Source organism: Epinephelus moara, chromosome 8, assembly GCF_006386435.1.
Source record: "Epinephelus moara isolate mb chromosome 8, YSFRI_EMoa_1.0, whole genome shotgun sequence".
NCBI classification, from domain to species: domain Eukaryota; kingdom Metazoa; phylum Chordata; class Actinopteri; order Perciformes; family Serranidae; genus Epinephelus; species Epinephelus moara.
Window position 1 is genome coordinate 32,734,777 of NC_065513.1, and position 16,395 is coordinate 32,751,171.

A 16,395-nucleotide genomic window follows, 5' to 3' on the forward strand; every position below is an offset into this window, starting at 1 on the left:
CTCAAAATATCTCCATACTGCTCGTCCGTAGTGATCCAAGTGTCCTGAAGCCCCGACATAAAAAGTTGTTTGGAAAAACGTCATTTGAACTCTGTTTTTAGCCTCATTGTAGCCTGTAGCTCTGACTGCTTCTCTGTGGACCGAGCTCACGTGTGCGCCCATGCAAAGCACGTGAACACACATGAAGGCGGTGCCCATGTTTCACGGTCTCGCGCAAGCACACACACATCAGCGCAGTGTACAGAGAGGCAGTGTGTGTTCTTGGACGTTTTAATCTGGGGCGCCATCAGCCATTAGGTGTGCAGTTGTGCTGCTACTCACACCCCCCTCAGATCTCCGCAAGTGTTGTGAGGACTCTAAAACTTCACCAGAGCCTCCACTGGCATGAGGGTGAGTAGATAATGGCTGAATTTTCATTTTTGGGTGCACTATCCCTTTAATACATTACCTCATCTGTAAAAATGATTTCTGCCTGAGTTATGTTGGATAGATTTTCATTGGCAATGGTAGTAGTGTAACAATGAAGACAACAACTCCCAAGCTACTTCACAACATCATCAAACTCTGTCTTTTGTAATTGTTTTTCACTGAGCAGCTTAAATTACTGTGTTTACCTCCAGTTTTCCCAACCTGTTAAGCCTGCAAGCACAAAAGCTCTCAACTCTTTTAGATCTCTACATTCTTAGTTGTACAGTACTACAGTCAGTGCTACAGTGCAGTTCTGATTGTGTGCTTGTATGTGTTTGTTTGTGATAGGATGGGATGGCTGGGGATGCACAGACAACTCGGAGGCCTACTCCTACAGTTTCCAGCTCCTCTCCACCCTCCTGCTCTGTCTCAGTAACCTGATGTTCGTCCCGCCTGTGGCCATCGCCATCCGAAGCCACTACCTGCTGGAGGCGTCAGTCTACATCTTCACAATGTTCTTCTCCACTGTGAGTGACTGCCTCACAAACAGTGTGATGCATTTTCCATCTTCTATAAAAGAAGAAAACAGAGTTGACCTATAAAATATTTTTGGGTCTGATGCCACCGCAAACAATTGGAAAGCTGCACTGTTGCTTCATCTGTAGCTGAACTAGAATGTTCTGTCAGTGATGGAAAGAAGTCATGATAAACACAGCAGGAGCTTTTATTATAAATGCAAGTTAAAGGTACCCTGTGGCATTTGGATCAAAAGTTGTGCTATGGAGCATGGTGCAAACACGTTTTGTTTGTGTGGTGTATGCACAAGGATGCACATCAACATTAGCGAGCAGACAGGTGACACAATATATATTCCTGCCACTGGTTACATTTTTCTACTGATTTACAGTTGGCCATGGTACAGCATAAAGAAGTGCAGCATTAATAGACAGCAGGCTATAAAAATAATGGACGTAGACACCTGGATGTCAACCCATTGGTTTGGCATTTTGGCGTTTGCCATCTAGGATTCTTGGACCCAGAAGTGACCTGAGGTTGACCATATTGGGGAGGAGCAAGGGGTGGAACAAAGTCAATGCAAAGATGCGAATAAATGTGTATTCACACAAGGCAACTTGAATGACGCAAATGATGTGAATGACGCATTGCGAATGATGCAAAGACAAGCAATTAGTTAAGATTCTCGTGACATTACCGTGAATCACAAATGGAGGACAAGCTTATTGACGCCATCTGTAGGCACTTGGAGCTCTACCTCTCATCATCTGTACTGTACAGAGACAGAACAAAAATGATTTAATGGTATGGCTATTCTAGTCTTTAGATGTTATTAGACCAAATGGATCAAATCTCAGTAGTGAAATGAGTCATTTCACGGGGGTTGTGGTCAGTGGGTGAGGAAGGAAGTTGGTGAGCAACTCTATTACATCAAACAGTGTCACAGAATTATACTCAGTAACAGTAATATAGCATTTTTTCTGCCACACTGCATTTTTTTTCTTTGATTGCATGCCACTTTGCAACACAATACTCCAGTAGACACCTGATATATTTAAATATTCTATGACAATTGGCTCATGCCAGTCACCTTGTGGTTTACTGCAAACCAAGTTCGGTGTTAGCTGCCATCCCCAGTTAGTTTGTACACCTGTTAGCACAGCTGTAGCAAAATACTCAAAAAACAAACATTACCAGGCATGTTGTACCAGGCAACATGTTTTTTTCTGCTGTAAAGTTGGGCATTTTAACATGGGAGTGTATGGTCATTGACTCACTCTTGGTGCCAGCCTCAAGTGGCCATTAGAGGAACTGCAGTTTTCAGTACTTCTGCACTGGCTTCATTTTTTCAGCCACAAAGGTTGCTGCTAAGATGCAATACACCAGCAGAGGCAAGGAAAAAGAAAGCTGCAGGCTAACAAACATAAGTGCAAACATTGAACAATTGAAATATTAAAAAAGGATATGCACTTCACACTCAAGACAGACAAGATGACTCACAAACCAGACATCTCATATTTCTGTAGTTTTGGTTGAAAATAAAGTAGGACACATTTGTTGCTATCACTTGATTAAAGAAGCAACCATATTGAAATGAAAGAAATTATTAAAGCATTTACAAAAACACAAAAAGTGATGTTTTTAGGAAGTAATCAGGATGTGACAGTATGGCTAAAATAATCAATTTTAGGAATAACATTCACTTGATCAAACAATAGCATGTGTGCAAGCTGTTGTCAGGTTTAAAAAGAATAAATGGATAATTAATAACTTCACTGAACCAATTTTTGATGTTTCTTCTGACGCATCTGCTTGTTGGTTTAATGACTGACTGTCTTTTCCCTCTGCTCTGACAGTTCTACCATGCATGTGACCAGCCAGGTATTGTGGTCTTTTGCATCATGGAGTACGACGTTCTGCAGTTCTGTGACTTCCTGGGGTCGCTCATGTCAGTGTGGGTCACTGTCATCGCGATGGCCAGGCTAAAGTCCATCATCAAGCAGGTAGGCACCTACTGGAGTTCCACCTAAGTATCCTTAAAGGACAGTCAAGTGAGTTGTTGAATGAAAAAAATTACTCTTTTAATGGAACTGGAAATAAAAAGAGCAGTGAGTGTAGGCACATTTGTCCTGATAGTCCAGCTGAATGGCCATTTGGTCTCCACTTAAATAAAACTTGTGAGCTTTTCAATTTGGGAAGTTGAGAACACTACATTACATGCACAGCATTCAAGTGGATTAAGTCATGACAAAGTGTAGGAGCTGTGGGATATCACATTGTTTAACATAGATAATTTTTCTGCTACATAACAAGCAGAACATTGACATGTCCACGTGGAGCCAGTGCCTTTAGATCCGCCCACAAAAGCCTCCCATTGGCTCAATTGTGTGTCCAAACGGAGGTGCAGCCATTCACAAGAGCATCTCTAGACTTGTTTGTTAGAGGACTGAGAAGCAGGGCTGTAGAGCTGCGAAGGAGAGATATACATGAGCTCCGCATATGGCTCAATTTTTGGTTAATAATTAAAAGATCAATGTGTTAGAGTCAGCGATGGCGTGGTGCTAAATTCTCCGGTTGTTGCCATATTGCGGTGAATAACAGTAAACACTAACAGGTGCACCTTCTCCCTGGGTCACTCCCTGGCTGCACACCAAGATGGAGCGGTCTCAGGCAATGTATAAGCGTGTGTGTGTTTTAATGTGTAAGTGTGTGTGTGGGTCCATGTCCATAAATGAGACAGAAGGAGGGGGGAGGGGGAGAGGGGGCGGAGTAGTGGGAGGGAGGGAGACTATACGAACATCTGCTGTCCTCTAGAGTTTTCATTTTTGCTGAGCGCTGCAGTACGCAGTCACTAATCAAATCGCACATGTCAGGACTGGCAAGTGGAGCTGTGTGTGTTTGTGTACTAGAGAGAGACAATGTGTGTGTATGTTTGTTTGTTTGTGTATGTGTGTGTTTGTTTGTTTGTTTATGTCCATGACCGCAGCAGCAGTAGAGGGTGAAGGACCCAGGAGCACCTGATAGTGTGTGTGTGTGTGTGTGTATGTGTGAGTGACTTTTGGACCTTCAAAGGTCTAAAAGTCCTCACAGATATGTCAGCAGAATATCTGGCAAGGGCGTTTTTGCTTCAGGAGATTTGTTAAACTCAACATGCTGAAGGTCATTGTGTCAAAATCATATAAATCATTTTTAAAGGACAATTAAGATTTATTGCAGCTCGAATTTCAACCTTGTAGTTGTAGTTGGACCTCTTTTTTCTTAGCAGTTATGATGAGCATGAGCATTCAGACAATCAGAAAAATTTAGCCAAATTAGCTCAGCTACTTTATTTGGAGGTCAAACTGTAAGGGAGCACACCTGAAATGTGTTGCACAGAAAAACTGTGCTCGCACATCTATGGTAAGTGCACTATGTAGAAGCAGAACCAGGATGTTGCTCTGTGAACTGTGATGGATGTATGAAACAGATATTTCTGGTTATCTTTTTTTATTGTTCGCCATTGTTCTCTTTTAAATAACTCTCTGTCTGATCATCTGACTGCTTGTGTTTCTTGCCATTCAGACTTCTTTTAAATGACACCTATCCAGACTTGAGTACCGATACTTGAATACCCATAGGAATTACACAAAAAATTGCATTTAAAAGCCAGAATTATCCTTTCAAGTCCATGAAAAATAATTCATATTATTTCAGGGTCGCCAGGGGTCTAAAAAGTGGGCTACTTGAAAGTGCTTGGAATTGAAAGAGGTCCTTGATAGTGCTTGGATTTGACAAATCTATGAGTTTGAGCCTCTGTTGATCGACTCCTGAAGAAAAAAATTCAATGTAGTACAGCGTGTTTAATGTATTTTCTATCTCTGCATCGAGACTAGGCCCAAAGCATGCACCATTCCCTCTCTGACCGTCGAAAGTAACGGGAGTGCTTTTTCTTGTCCAGCATGCGCTGCAAATACCAGTTTAATGACCTGTGGTTGCTCAGCCCAAACTACAAATGGCTACTAAAGATCCCAAATAATATATACTATATTGGGCAACATGCAGACACAAACACAAGCATACAGAGAGAGTACTTTCAAATAGTATGCAATGCTATAGTGTATTAGTCTAAAACAGTGTTAGGTATTTGTTATATGTGTTGTGTTTTCTGTTTGTGTTCAGTGGTCTGTATACTAAATATACTAAATAAAATACTATCTAACTTTATCCACCAAGTTCAGCTGTGCTAATGTAGCTTCTGGCTAGCTTCTTTTTGGTGTTTGGCGTAACATTGCTTTTGTAATGCTTGACAGCAGTGTATTACTTTTAGTGGTAATGAAGTAATATAAAACGCTAATTCAGTCAAGAACACTTCAGTCAAAGAAAACATTATTTGCATTCTCAGTATTATATTTGGTGGTATGGCTCTGTTCTGGGGCCCCTCTGCCTCTCCTCTGGCCTACACTGTAAGTCTCTTCCAAGCACCTACATTGAAAGCCTTAAGGCAGAGAGAGCATACCTCTCTGCCCTTACATGTGCAAATGAGGAAAGCCATAACGCAGAGAGAGCACACCTCCTTGCCCGTCCATGCGCCTACATGGAAAACCTGAGGCAGGGAGGGCAGCAGCAAAGACCCCCTGGGAACAGAACAGAGCTGCACCAATGACAAACAGAAATGACACTGATAAGTCAGACACAGCATGAAAAGGAGGAGCTGGGGTGGAGGACCAAGACTAATGCCAAAATGTAGATCAGTTGTTTAATGTTGAAAGAGACTTGTAGGGAGGTTTTTCCAGACTAGCCGTTTGCTACACTAGCCGTGTTGTGTTGTCCACAAGGCGGCTGAAACTGCTTGAATCTGGCCCAGCAAGTCCTAGAGTAATGCTGAAAACGCTTGACATGTATCATTAGAAAAGTGTGTCAACCCTGTTATTTGTACCTCTTGTATAAAGAGAGTGCTTTAATTTACTCATTTCAATTTTTGCTGTGATGTTTTGGAACATTTTTAAAATTCATTATTCTGAGAGTTTAAAAAAAACAACGCAGGTGCTTCAACATTGTTATTCAGGTAAGGCGTAATGTAGCATAATTATGTGACAAAGAGTTCAGCAGATGGACAAATGATCAACAGTGCAGGTAGAGCATTGGAACAGCCAGCTTGATGTTGTGTGAAACTGAGCAAACAATTGTAGTTTGGAGCAAACTTAGAGGCAGGCAATCATAGAAGAATCAACAGAGTGTACAGGCCTTTAAATCAGAGCACATATACACACAGAAACACACAAGGTTTCAACATTCATAGATTATTATATTTAAAATGGTGAGGAGATGGTGAAGTGCCAAGGTCTTACATGTAGCGAATGACCATGAGATTCGTTTAAAAGCTCTTAAAGCTAGTAAGTGGACCTTTTGGCTCTGAAACTCTTCACCACATACTGTTCCAAAAGTCAAAAACGAACACCCATGTTAAAATGATTAAAAACCTTCAGCATGGCCCTTAAAGCACAGCTTATGGGGGCACTGGTGTGGACACAAATGCAAAGTCTATATTACCGTATATTTGAAAGCGTGAAAATATGTGTTGCAGACAGAAATAGACTTCCGAACAGAATTCCCAAAGGTTCCGCCGTCACACTGACAGATAATAATTCATTATAGCAAAACCCCTGGCTGTGAGCGTCCGTGCATTCATGCCTGCATACAATACATGTATACATGCATGTTTGGGCGCCCCTGTATGATCCAGCGGTGCAGCATGACTGATGAGTGTTGCTGCACAGAGTCCTCGGGCTGCACCACGCTGCTCCTCTCCTCCTCGGTCTGTGCCAATTAGTCCTGTTCTCCTGCAGCACAGGTCATCCCTCGCCCGCTCAAAAAATCCCCCAATTTCTCCTCACGTTCCCTTCCAGACAGAAGAATGCAGACCTCAGGCGTCCTGGACAGGCTTAAGTTCTCCCAAAGCATGTGTAGCACAGCTTATTGATTTTCTTCCCTCTCACTTTATCTCTTTTATATCCTGTGGCTTTATGTCAAATTGTGAGCTTGACAAAAAAAAGTTAAAGTGGCATTATTTATAGCAGGGGCCTCTATTGTCAGTGTTTTGTTTCTTTGTTATATTATGGCTCTCACTCATATAGAGGAAGTTCAGTTGGTTTATTACCCTGAAAGTGCCTGGACATACTTATTTCGACTTCAACAGAACTCGATAGACACTGTTATTTTCTGTACTGACCATTTCCCCACTCCTACATCAAAATGATGGCATGTTTACGTAATGACAGGCCTGTACCTTTTTTAAAACACAGACTTGCTATTTGTGAAAGCCTGCTCTTGTTGTGGCTGTTAATATCACAGGAAGAGGTTGGCATATTTTCTTGTGAACAACAATGCAGTAAATAGTCTCTCTATATTTTCTGACTTTGGTGCCCCAAGCCCAGTCGTTCCTACAGAAGATGTAAATCTTTAACGCTGGATCTCAAAGACATTGTTTCATTTAAAGGTTTATCCTAAAATACTGCGTTGTAGCTTTGTATCACTCAAACAGGAGGAAATAGAGCATTTGTTGAGGACTATTTTCAGCTGCAGATTAATACACATTTGATGCTCTGGTGCATATTTAAACTACAGTGTGTGTGTGTGTGTCTTTGATAATGAAGGAATATGTCACCCAGTGCAATAATGTGGCAGTAGTGGGGGTGTATTACACAGAGAAATACTCTATATCAGACTCTGAATACACAGTCTATATGTGGTTGTAGGATCAAGTCATTGTTCATGGGATTGGTTGACACTTAAGGGTGTAAATCACTAGTTTCATCACAATATGATATAATATGGATTCTTTGGACAGTGATATGATGTTTGCTGATATCACAGTCAGTCACAATACAATTTAAATTTCGTTCAATTCATGGGCCTGCGATCCATGTGAGACGAAATCATTATGTCCATTACACTCAAATATAGAAGAAGCTGCCACCCCTTTTTTTGCCTTTGGCCATAAAAAACCCCACATAAATAATTGTTGATAATTGTAAGCGGTTAAGTGCAGGAAAGCTTATTTTAAATTGACTCCACTGACACACATAACATGAGTACTAACAGCAAGCTAGCGTTGCGTCATTGCTAGCTCTGTTACATCACATAAACTAACCACACACCTATCAGGTGTGCGCTTAAAGACGTCAGATTCAAGATGTAACCACTTAAAAGATGGGTGAGTAATTTATTATTCATATTCCCAACAATTCTCTGGCAGGTATAGATGTCGTTGTGGCAACCATACTAGGCCTTTCTCCACCATTTCCACTTTGTAAAACAAGCTAGCTAGCTAGCAAGCTCTGCTAAGCATCCCACTGGTAGGAGGCCCTGGGGCAGACCCAGAACACAATGGAGGGATTATATATCTCATCTGGCCTGGGAACGCCTTGGGGTCCCCCAGGAGGAGCTGGAAAACATTGCTGGGGAGAGGGACGTCTGGGGTGCTTTGCTTGTCCTGCTGCCCCCATGACCCGGCCTCGGGTAAGCAGATGAAAATGGATGGAATGGGTGGGTGGCCGAGGCTAACCTACATGGTGCCACCTGCTACTCAGTAACCATTCAGTTTCACTCACACACCGATAGAACAGCCATTGGGAGCAATTTGGGGTTTGGTATCTTGCCCAAGGATGCTTCAAAATGCAAGCTACAGGAGCCAATGATGGATCGCCGATCTTCCAGTTGGTGGACGACCCCCTCTACCTTTGAGCCACAGCTGCCCCCAACAATACAACAATACTTACCAGAAAGCTTTTGCTCCCTGGCGATCTCCCTCCAGTTAAGTTTTTGTAATGAAGTGAGAAGTTTTTGTATAGATAACTCCTCATTTCAGTTGTTCCCTATCCATTGCAATCCATTTAACGTGAGCGACAGGAATAGAATAGAAAGGGAGCATCCGTCATACACGTTCAGCTCAAAACAGCACGCTGCATCGCACTGCGTCGCTTGCTGCGAATTAGGCCACCTCATCTGAAAACATTGCCATCCAGCTGATTTAGCCACTGATGCTCGCTCACATATCATCCAGTTAGGACATGATGTATGACTTAACAACAAGAGCTTTTAATACAAATAGCCAAGGCTTATAGACAAAACAATTATTATTTGCTAGTCCCCTGTTAGTAGCCTAAGGACTATTACACCGCGTAAATTAGCCTGGCAGTTAGTGGACTTTTCCTCCATTCATAGCTTAACAAATTACTCGCAAATATTCATAGTTTTTTCTTACTCACTGTTGGTTTAAGTCACTGTGTCTCCCAGCAGAGCAGCACCGTTTAATTTCAGCCTGCATGCACATTTTTCTCAGTCTGCCATTGTTGAAATGGTGTAGCTAATGTTGCTATAGCCAGAAGTTCGCAGAGTGAGTTGCCTGCCCAGGTTCGTCGTCTTTCCTGGGTATTTTATCTCGTAATGGCCTTATTTATGTATGGCCTATGCTTTTCTGAAATCCATACTGCTGATGTATTTGCAAGAGCAGAGTAAATATCCTTGTTGTCTCTGTCTTGGCTGCATGCCGTTATCTACCTGGTACTAGCACTGCTTGATGATGACGTGCCATGGGAATTTCAAAATAAACGCGCACCCTAAAGTTGATATGTATGGATGTATTCACTTTCCATCAATGAAATTGGATCATTGATCACTGAATCAATACATCAGTTGACATTGATGGATCATTACACCCTTACAGACAATAAGAAGAATATAGAATATCCCCAGTTTTATCTATTAATGAGTAGAGTTTTCCAAATTAGCTCACTGGTTTCTTGACATCACAGAGCCAATAACAAACTGTTAACACTTTTCAAGCTAGAGTTCATGATGCATTACCATAGCGACTTGTACCAAATAATAACAAACAAGTTATTTCAGTTCTCCTTCACTGTATTCATTTTTCCTACTGAGCTGACTTGCACCCACAACACTACAGCACTCTTTTTCCTGTCTGTTTGTGGTGCATTCAAGTTTTTTTCTGCAGCAGCACAGTTCGAAACTAGACCTCCATGAATGCACCAGCTTTGTTAGGTAAAGTAGAACTCTCACATCCAAAAAAAAAAAAAAGAAAAAAAAAATAGGACACAGGTGCAGAAATAATGAACGTTCGACATTCAGTGAGTGAAAATCGCCTCCTGGTGTTTTGGTAACTGTCAATCATTATAAAGACTGCAAAGCTTTTGTCACCATTTTCTCTAACGTGGAGAGAAAATTACAATTTTGACAGAATTTGTTTTCCCCTTAAAAGCAGCCATGTGCTGTTTCCTGACCACACAAATATTTTGATATTTTCTGAGGTTGTAACAGTGTCAACGGTGTTTATGGAGGGCGGGTATTGATCCATGTGTTTTTTTGTCAAGGTGCTGTATCTGCTGGGGGCGATGTCTCTGTCCATGGCTTTGCAGCTAGACCGTCATGGTCTCTGGAACCTGCTGGGACCCAGCCTGTTTGCTCTGGGCATCATGGCCGTGGCATGGGTAAGGGCAACTCATGTATTTACTGCACAGTAGACCCCAGTAGCCTACAGCTGAAAAATGGCTTTATTCCAAAATGAGCTTATGTGGATCTGAAAACAGCAGCTGCTGTTAATAGAAATGACCACTCAAAGTTAAAACAGTTTTTGGGAATAAAGCAAAGATAAAGGACTTGAATAAAGTTAGCCTACACAGTATGCTCTTGTTATATTACAGCAATTCAACATCTTAATCTCATATTTCAGACTTGAAGACAGATTTTTTTTCTCCCCAAATTGTTGCGTCTTACAGTATGTGGACAACTAGTCTACAAGGGATTTAACACAGGATAAAGGGTGATTAACTTTAATACATAATGTGTGTTTTACATTCATAGACAAGCTTGTTCAAACATGCCGAAGAAATGTGTAAGCACTGTACCGCTATTGTCCCTCATGCTAGTAAGTGTTAAAGGATTTAATCCATCATTTAAGCTTAGGGCTGGAACATGGGGCTGGAACATGTGCATGGCTAAAAACTGAGGGTTTCTGACCAATGAAGCTATTTTACATTAGCATGGAAGGGGCTTTAAAAGTTTTGCAGCCTGTGGGTATTAGTCATGGGTTGTAGTTCCATTATAAGTCAGCTTGTACTTTCACTGACTCTTCTCCGAGTCATAATGTGCTCCCTGAACTGAGAAGATAAAAAATAATAGTCTTTCAGGCAAGGTTCTTGGAAAAAAAAAGCCTTTAACACCAAACCTCTGACATGAGTTTGAAAACAAGGTTTGTGGCTTCCTTGGAGAAAGCTTTGCTTTGAATAAAGTGTGGGAGTTGTAGCTCTGAGAGTTATCTGTCTGTGAGCTGGAGGATCCTACAGAAACCGTGGAAGATGAAGTATTGTTTAATTCCACCATGTAAACCCTCCCGTTTTAGCAAGGTAGGAGACAGTATATTTTACCATAGACCAGATTTTTTTTCTTCTGAGATCAACAACAGCGCTCCAGAATTCACACTACTGTATCATTCAAATGGGAGTGTATGGGGAGATTACATAAAGCCACTGGCTTCTTTTTGGCTGGTTTTCCTCAGGCTTTGGCACAATTGTAATTCAATTATAGATGGCTTGTTGACATATGTTATTTGACAAATATAAAATGCAAATATTATGGTCTGGTATACTGTCATAGTATCAACATAATGGAAGTATACACAGATTCTGTGCAATGTCAAAATGACTGCAACAGAGAGGCATAGTCTGATCTTTCAGTAGCAACACAGCAGCTAGCCACAATACTCAGCACGGCAGCTTTTCCATAAAAAGTCACTTAGATCTTATGCTAATGTTGCAGTTTTTTAGAGATAAACCTGTGCTTGTGCTTTGATTATGTGACACTTCATAATTTATCAGCTGTTCAATAGCGTATGTCTGCATTTCAGCACTCTCTCCTCTGTGCTGCACCTCTGAGTTTGAGCTTCGCACATTTTCTACAAGAGCCCTTTCATTTCAACTTGTCATGTTTCTGCAAAGCCTGGCATTCTGAATGTTCCCAGACACAACCGAATTAGATCAGTCAAGTGAAGGGCACAGAACGTCTGCTGCTTTGCAGAGGTGTCATGAGCAGTAAGAAGAGGGGGAGAAGTTCAAATCTGTCAATGCCAAATATCCCTAACCCTCCAAACTAAATGAGGTCCCTGACTTGAGCACAAAAAGATCATGCTGGTCTGAAATTGTTTGTCTCAACTAGAAAAATGTGCAGTTTCAAAGGGACTGGAGCAGTAACAACACATTTCATGTTTTTCTCCACTTGGCTTCACTTAGATTATTAGTCTTCAGACTAAAATTTATACAGCATAATAACTCAATCAGAGCCATTTTACTGCCAGAATACATGGAATTATTTGTGTCATTCATGAACAGCTTACATTTCCCTTGAGACTGTCGTGATTCTTTATGGTAATGTTTTGGGGAAAAAAATCTAATGCAAGTAATCAGTGTTTATGAACCGATGAAAATAGAGACTGAATTCAATAATGAAGTACTCTCTAAACGCTGTTTAGGAAGAAATGAAATTAAATGTCCAAGTCTCTCTGTGCCACACGTTCAGCACAGACTGAGCACATTCTCCGAGAGACATCATATACTGCTAATGCTGAATAGAACACAAGCATAAATACCAAAAAGGTGACCGGCCAATAGCTAGTGGCCAATTTCAAACATCTATCAGCTGATTATGATCATTGTGAGTGACTTTATGCTGCAGCAGTAGGCGTGAATGCAAATTTCAAACAATAAAGCCAACAGAGATTTATGAAGAATCCCGTCCCTCTGTTCCTCCAATCAAAGTAAACTGCCTGCTGCTCCCTACGCTCTAATCCCATTGGTGTCATTTTTGAATGACTGTTCCCCGTGTGATCTCCCACTTCAATATCCTGTTTCTGCATGAAATGTCTTCATTAAATTAAGGATAGGAGAACATTAAACACGGGGGCCTTTGAGATCAATTGTGAAAGAAATAAACTGTAAAATGTTATGGGTCCCTTAGTTTCCTAAAAAAGTCTGGAAAGCAAATGATATGCAACTGTTATGTCTTAGTTTCTTGGAAAGGGCTTTTTAATTTGAGGCTAATTACAGGAGAACACATTATGTTTCATTTTGAGTTTGTAGCAAAGCTAAAGACAGTGTTTAAAACTGGAATTATGCTTTTTTTTGTGTACACCTCTCAAATCTCAACAACACATAGTGCTGACCTTCTGTTTCAGTTTAGAACTGCCACAAGTGATCTTCCTTCACAGAACCAGAGGTGTAGACTTGAGTCAAATGACTTGGACTTGAGTCAGACTTTAGACTTGACTTTACAAAGTCAAAAAAAGTCTTGCAACTCGACTGGGACTTAAACACCAAGGACTAGTGACTTCATTAGGATTTGAGCCTTTTGACTTGAAAATAGTTAATACGTGCCCACATGATGTTCAAAAAATGTGCAAAGAATCAATTAATTTCCCTTAAATTCCTGAATCAATAAATGTTAACGCTATTCATTCCCAGTAAGTCGACATTTAATTCCCCAGATCCACTTAATTTGAACCAATCAGACAGCATGCAATCAAGCTGAAGGAGAGAACCATAAATTACAGACAGAGACACAACAACTTCCAACACTTGTTTTAACAAGTAGATGCAAATTTTAAAAAGCATTTGTGATTTTTTTTTTTTTTTTACATTTAATTCACTATCAATCTGTTGTTAAAATTGCATTACATTTGGTTAAGAGAGCATTATGACTTTTTTAAGACTCAAAACTCAAAGTTAAGGACTTGGAACTTGAATAAAGATGACTTTTGACTTGTCAGTCTTGACTTGGGACTTAGCCCGGGACTTGCCTGTGTTGACTTAGGACTTAGTTCAGGACTTGTCAGTCTTGAATTGGGACTTAGCTTTGGACTTGTCAGTCTTGACTTGGGACTTAGCCTAGGACTTGGCTGTCTGAACTTGGGACTTAGCTTGGATTTGTCAGTCTTGAATTAGGACTTAGCTCGGAACACGTCAGTCTTGACAATGGACTTAGCTTGGGACTTGTCATTCTTGAATTGGGACTTAGCCCAGGACTCGGCTGTCTTGACTTGGGACCAAGCTCGAGACTTGTCAGTCTTGACTTGGGACTTAGCTGGGGACTTGTCAGTCTTAACTTGGGACTTAGCCCAGGACTTGTCAGTCTTGAACTGGGACTCAGCCCAGGACTCGCCTGTCTTAACGTGGGACTTAGCTAGGGACTTGTCAGTCTTGACTTGAGACTTAGCTCGGGACTTGCCTGTCTTAACTTGGGACTTGAGTGCAAAGACTTGAGACTTACTTGTGACTTGCAAAACAATGACTTAGTCCCACATCTGTTACTGTCACAGGTGATCTTGTAGCAGAGAACTAAATTCCTCTTCAAGGTACTAAATAACTTTCCCCATCCTGTCGTTGTCCCATCCATTCACCTTGTCTGTTGGCCTGTCAGACGGTGCGCACCATCCGTCGGCGGCGTTGCTACCCGCCCACCTGGAAACGCTGGGTGTTCTTCCTCTTCCCGGGCACCATGATTGCCACGTCTGCCGTGGCCCTCTACGCCTTCGTGGAGACGGAGGAGAACTACTTCTACATTCACAGCATCTGGCACATGCTGATCGCAGGGAGCGTGGGCTTCCTCCTGCCGCCTCGCGCCAAGCCCGATGCCAAGGTGACCCCACTGAAGCGTAGGCGGGGCTGCGGCTATCAGCTCTGTGTTAACGAGCACGAGGAGCTGGGCCTGGTGGACCCGGCCATCATTTCCATCAACAGCATCTGTACCAGCTGATAAACTCCCCACTCCCAGCCTTTTACCTTAGAGACACTTCATTGCCTTCTTTTACTTGGGAAATTCACACACGGGAAATTAAGCCACAGAACTTGAAAAAGCAATGTAAATACTTTAATGCAGATGTGACACATTGGATTACTTTTTCTTTACTTTTTTTTTTTGGTTGTTATTGTCATGGTAATTACTATCAATACAACTGTAATTATTATTATCTATAGTTAAAGTTGTTCTGATGAATTGTGGGTGTACAGTGACACACTGTTGTTTGTGAATATGTATTTAAAGTCAAAGCTGAAACACTGCTGCTATCTGACGGTGACTGTAAAACTGCTTCTGTTGGTTATTTATTGGTGGTCTTGTAAACAGACCAATTATTTTACTGTCGGGGCACAGATCAGGGGGAGGCGTGGGGGGGACATTTATCAAGGGCACGGCTTTTCTGAAATTCTTTTCAAATATATCTTTTGCACTGAGACACAAAAATGTTATTCTGTAAATTTTTATAACAATATAAACTACAGTGGGCATCACAAATGTAAAACCTAGTTGTCATGTGGAATGTTAGACTGTCTTTTGCAATTGCAATGTAACGCTTTTACACGAATGTGCAGATTGTTCTTGACGGGAACAATTCCAAAGTCCAGCTGCCTGTTGAAAGAGAAGAGGGGAGGCAGGATTATTTCAGAGACCTCAAACCAAGACCTCACCTCCCTGTTCTTTTTTCTGACAGGACCTGTGTGACACCACATTCATAAACAATAAATGTTTTCTTTCTTGCCTCAGTATTACTCCTGCTTTCGAAGCTTTTAAATATAGTGCAACCGATGAGCCTCCTACAAAGACATCATATTGCAATTCCTGCCCTAATGGAAGCCAGTGGTATTCAGACAGTGAGATGAGATGCCGTCAACAACATCCTCCCAGGAATAGAGCAAGAGATAAATAATTCTCCTACAGAGCAGCAGTATGAGGGCAGCTTCAGAGCATACTGTCGATATGTAGCCTCTCTCTTATGTAAGGGAAGAGAGAGTTATATGGCTCTTTGCTTTATGCCTTATTAGGTGTGATCCATCAGCAGCTCCTCAGTATTCATCATCCTGTGTGTACGCCTGGTCTTTTTCTATCAAATTATATGGGGGAAAAAAAGATGAAAGAATTTATTATTTTTATAAGCTAAGATTGGAGGTTGTACCTGGCCTTGACATGACACTAATAAACAAGATTAAGAGTCTGCAGTCATGCCAGCAGCTCTGTGAGCTCTGTGTAGGATAATGCTTACACCAACATACTAACATGCTCACAATAATTCTTCCAAACTGATGATTAGCAGGAGGCATATGATTTTTACCATGTTTGCCATAGTTGCATGGTAATATTTTATATTAGTACATAACATAAAGCACAGCTGAGGCCGATGGGGACGTCTTTGTTTTGTAGGTACTTGGTCATAAACCAGAGTATCGGATAAAATGAAATTTTCAGGTCAGGGAATCAGAGTGATTATAATTCATCTTCAGGGGACCATGAATGTGTTTTACAACAATCCATCCTGTAGTTTTTGAGATATCTTACTATATAATGACGAAAACTCTGTCTGTGTGTCTGTTCCACGTTTTTCTCCTCACTGACTTGGTCAATCCATGTGAAATTTGGCACAGTGGTAGAGGG

At 41.3% G+C, this 16,395-nt stretch overlaps 1 protein-coding gene across 1 annotated transcript in view; it reads left to right on the forward strand.

Moving 5' to 3' along the window:
* tmem8b (transmembrane protein 8B) overlaps positions 1–15,509 on the forward strand; it is a 54,641-nt gene extending 39,132 nt beyond the window's left edge. Inside the window, exons 10-13 of the mRNA XM_050051030.1 lie at positions 757–935; positions 2,781–2,927; positions 10,293–10,409; positions 14,389–15,509. Coding sequence (XP_049906987.1) covers positions 757–935; positions 2,781–2,927; positions 10,293–10,409; positions 14,389–14,724 — 779 coding nt within the window. The 3' untranslated portion in view covers positions 14,725–15,509. The remainder of the gene's footprint in view (positions 1–756; positions 936–2,780; positions 2,928–10,292; positions 10,410–14,388) is intronic.
* Positions 15,510–16,395: the final 886 nt, after the last annotated feature.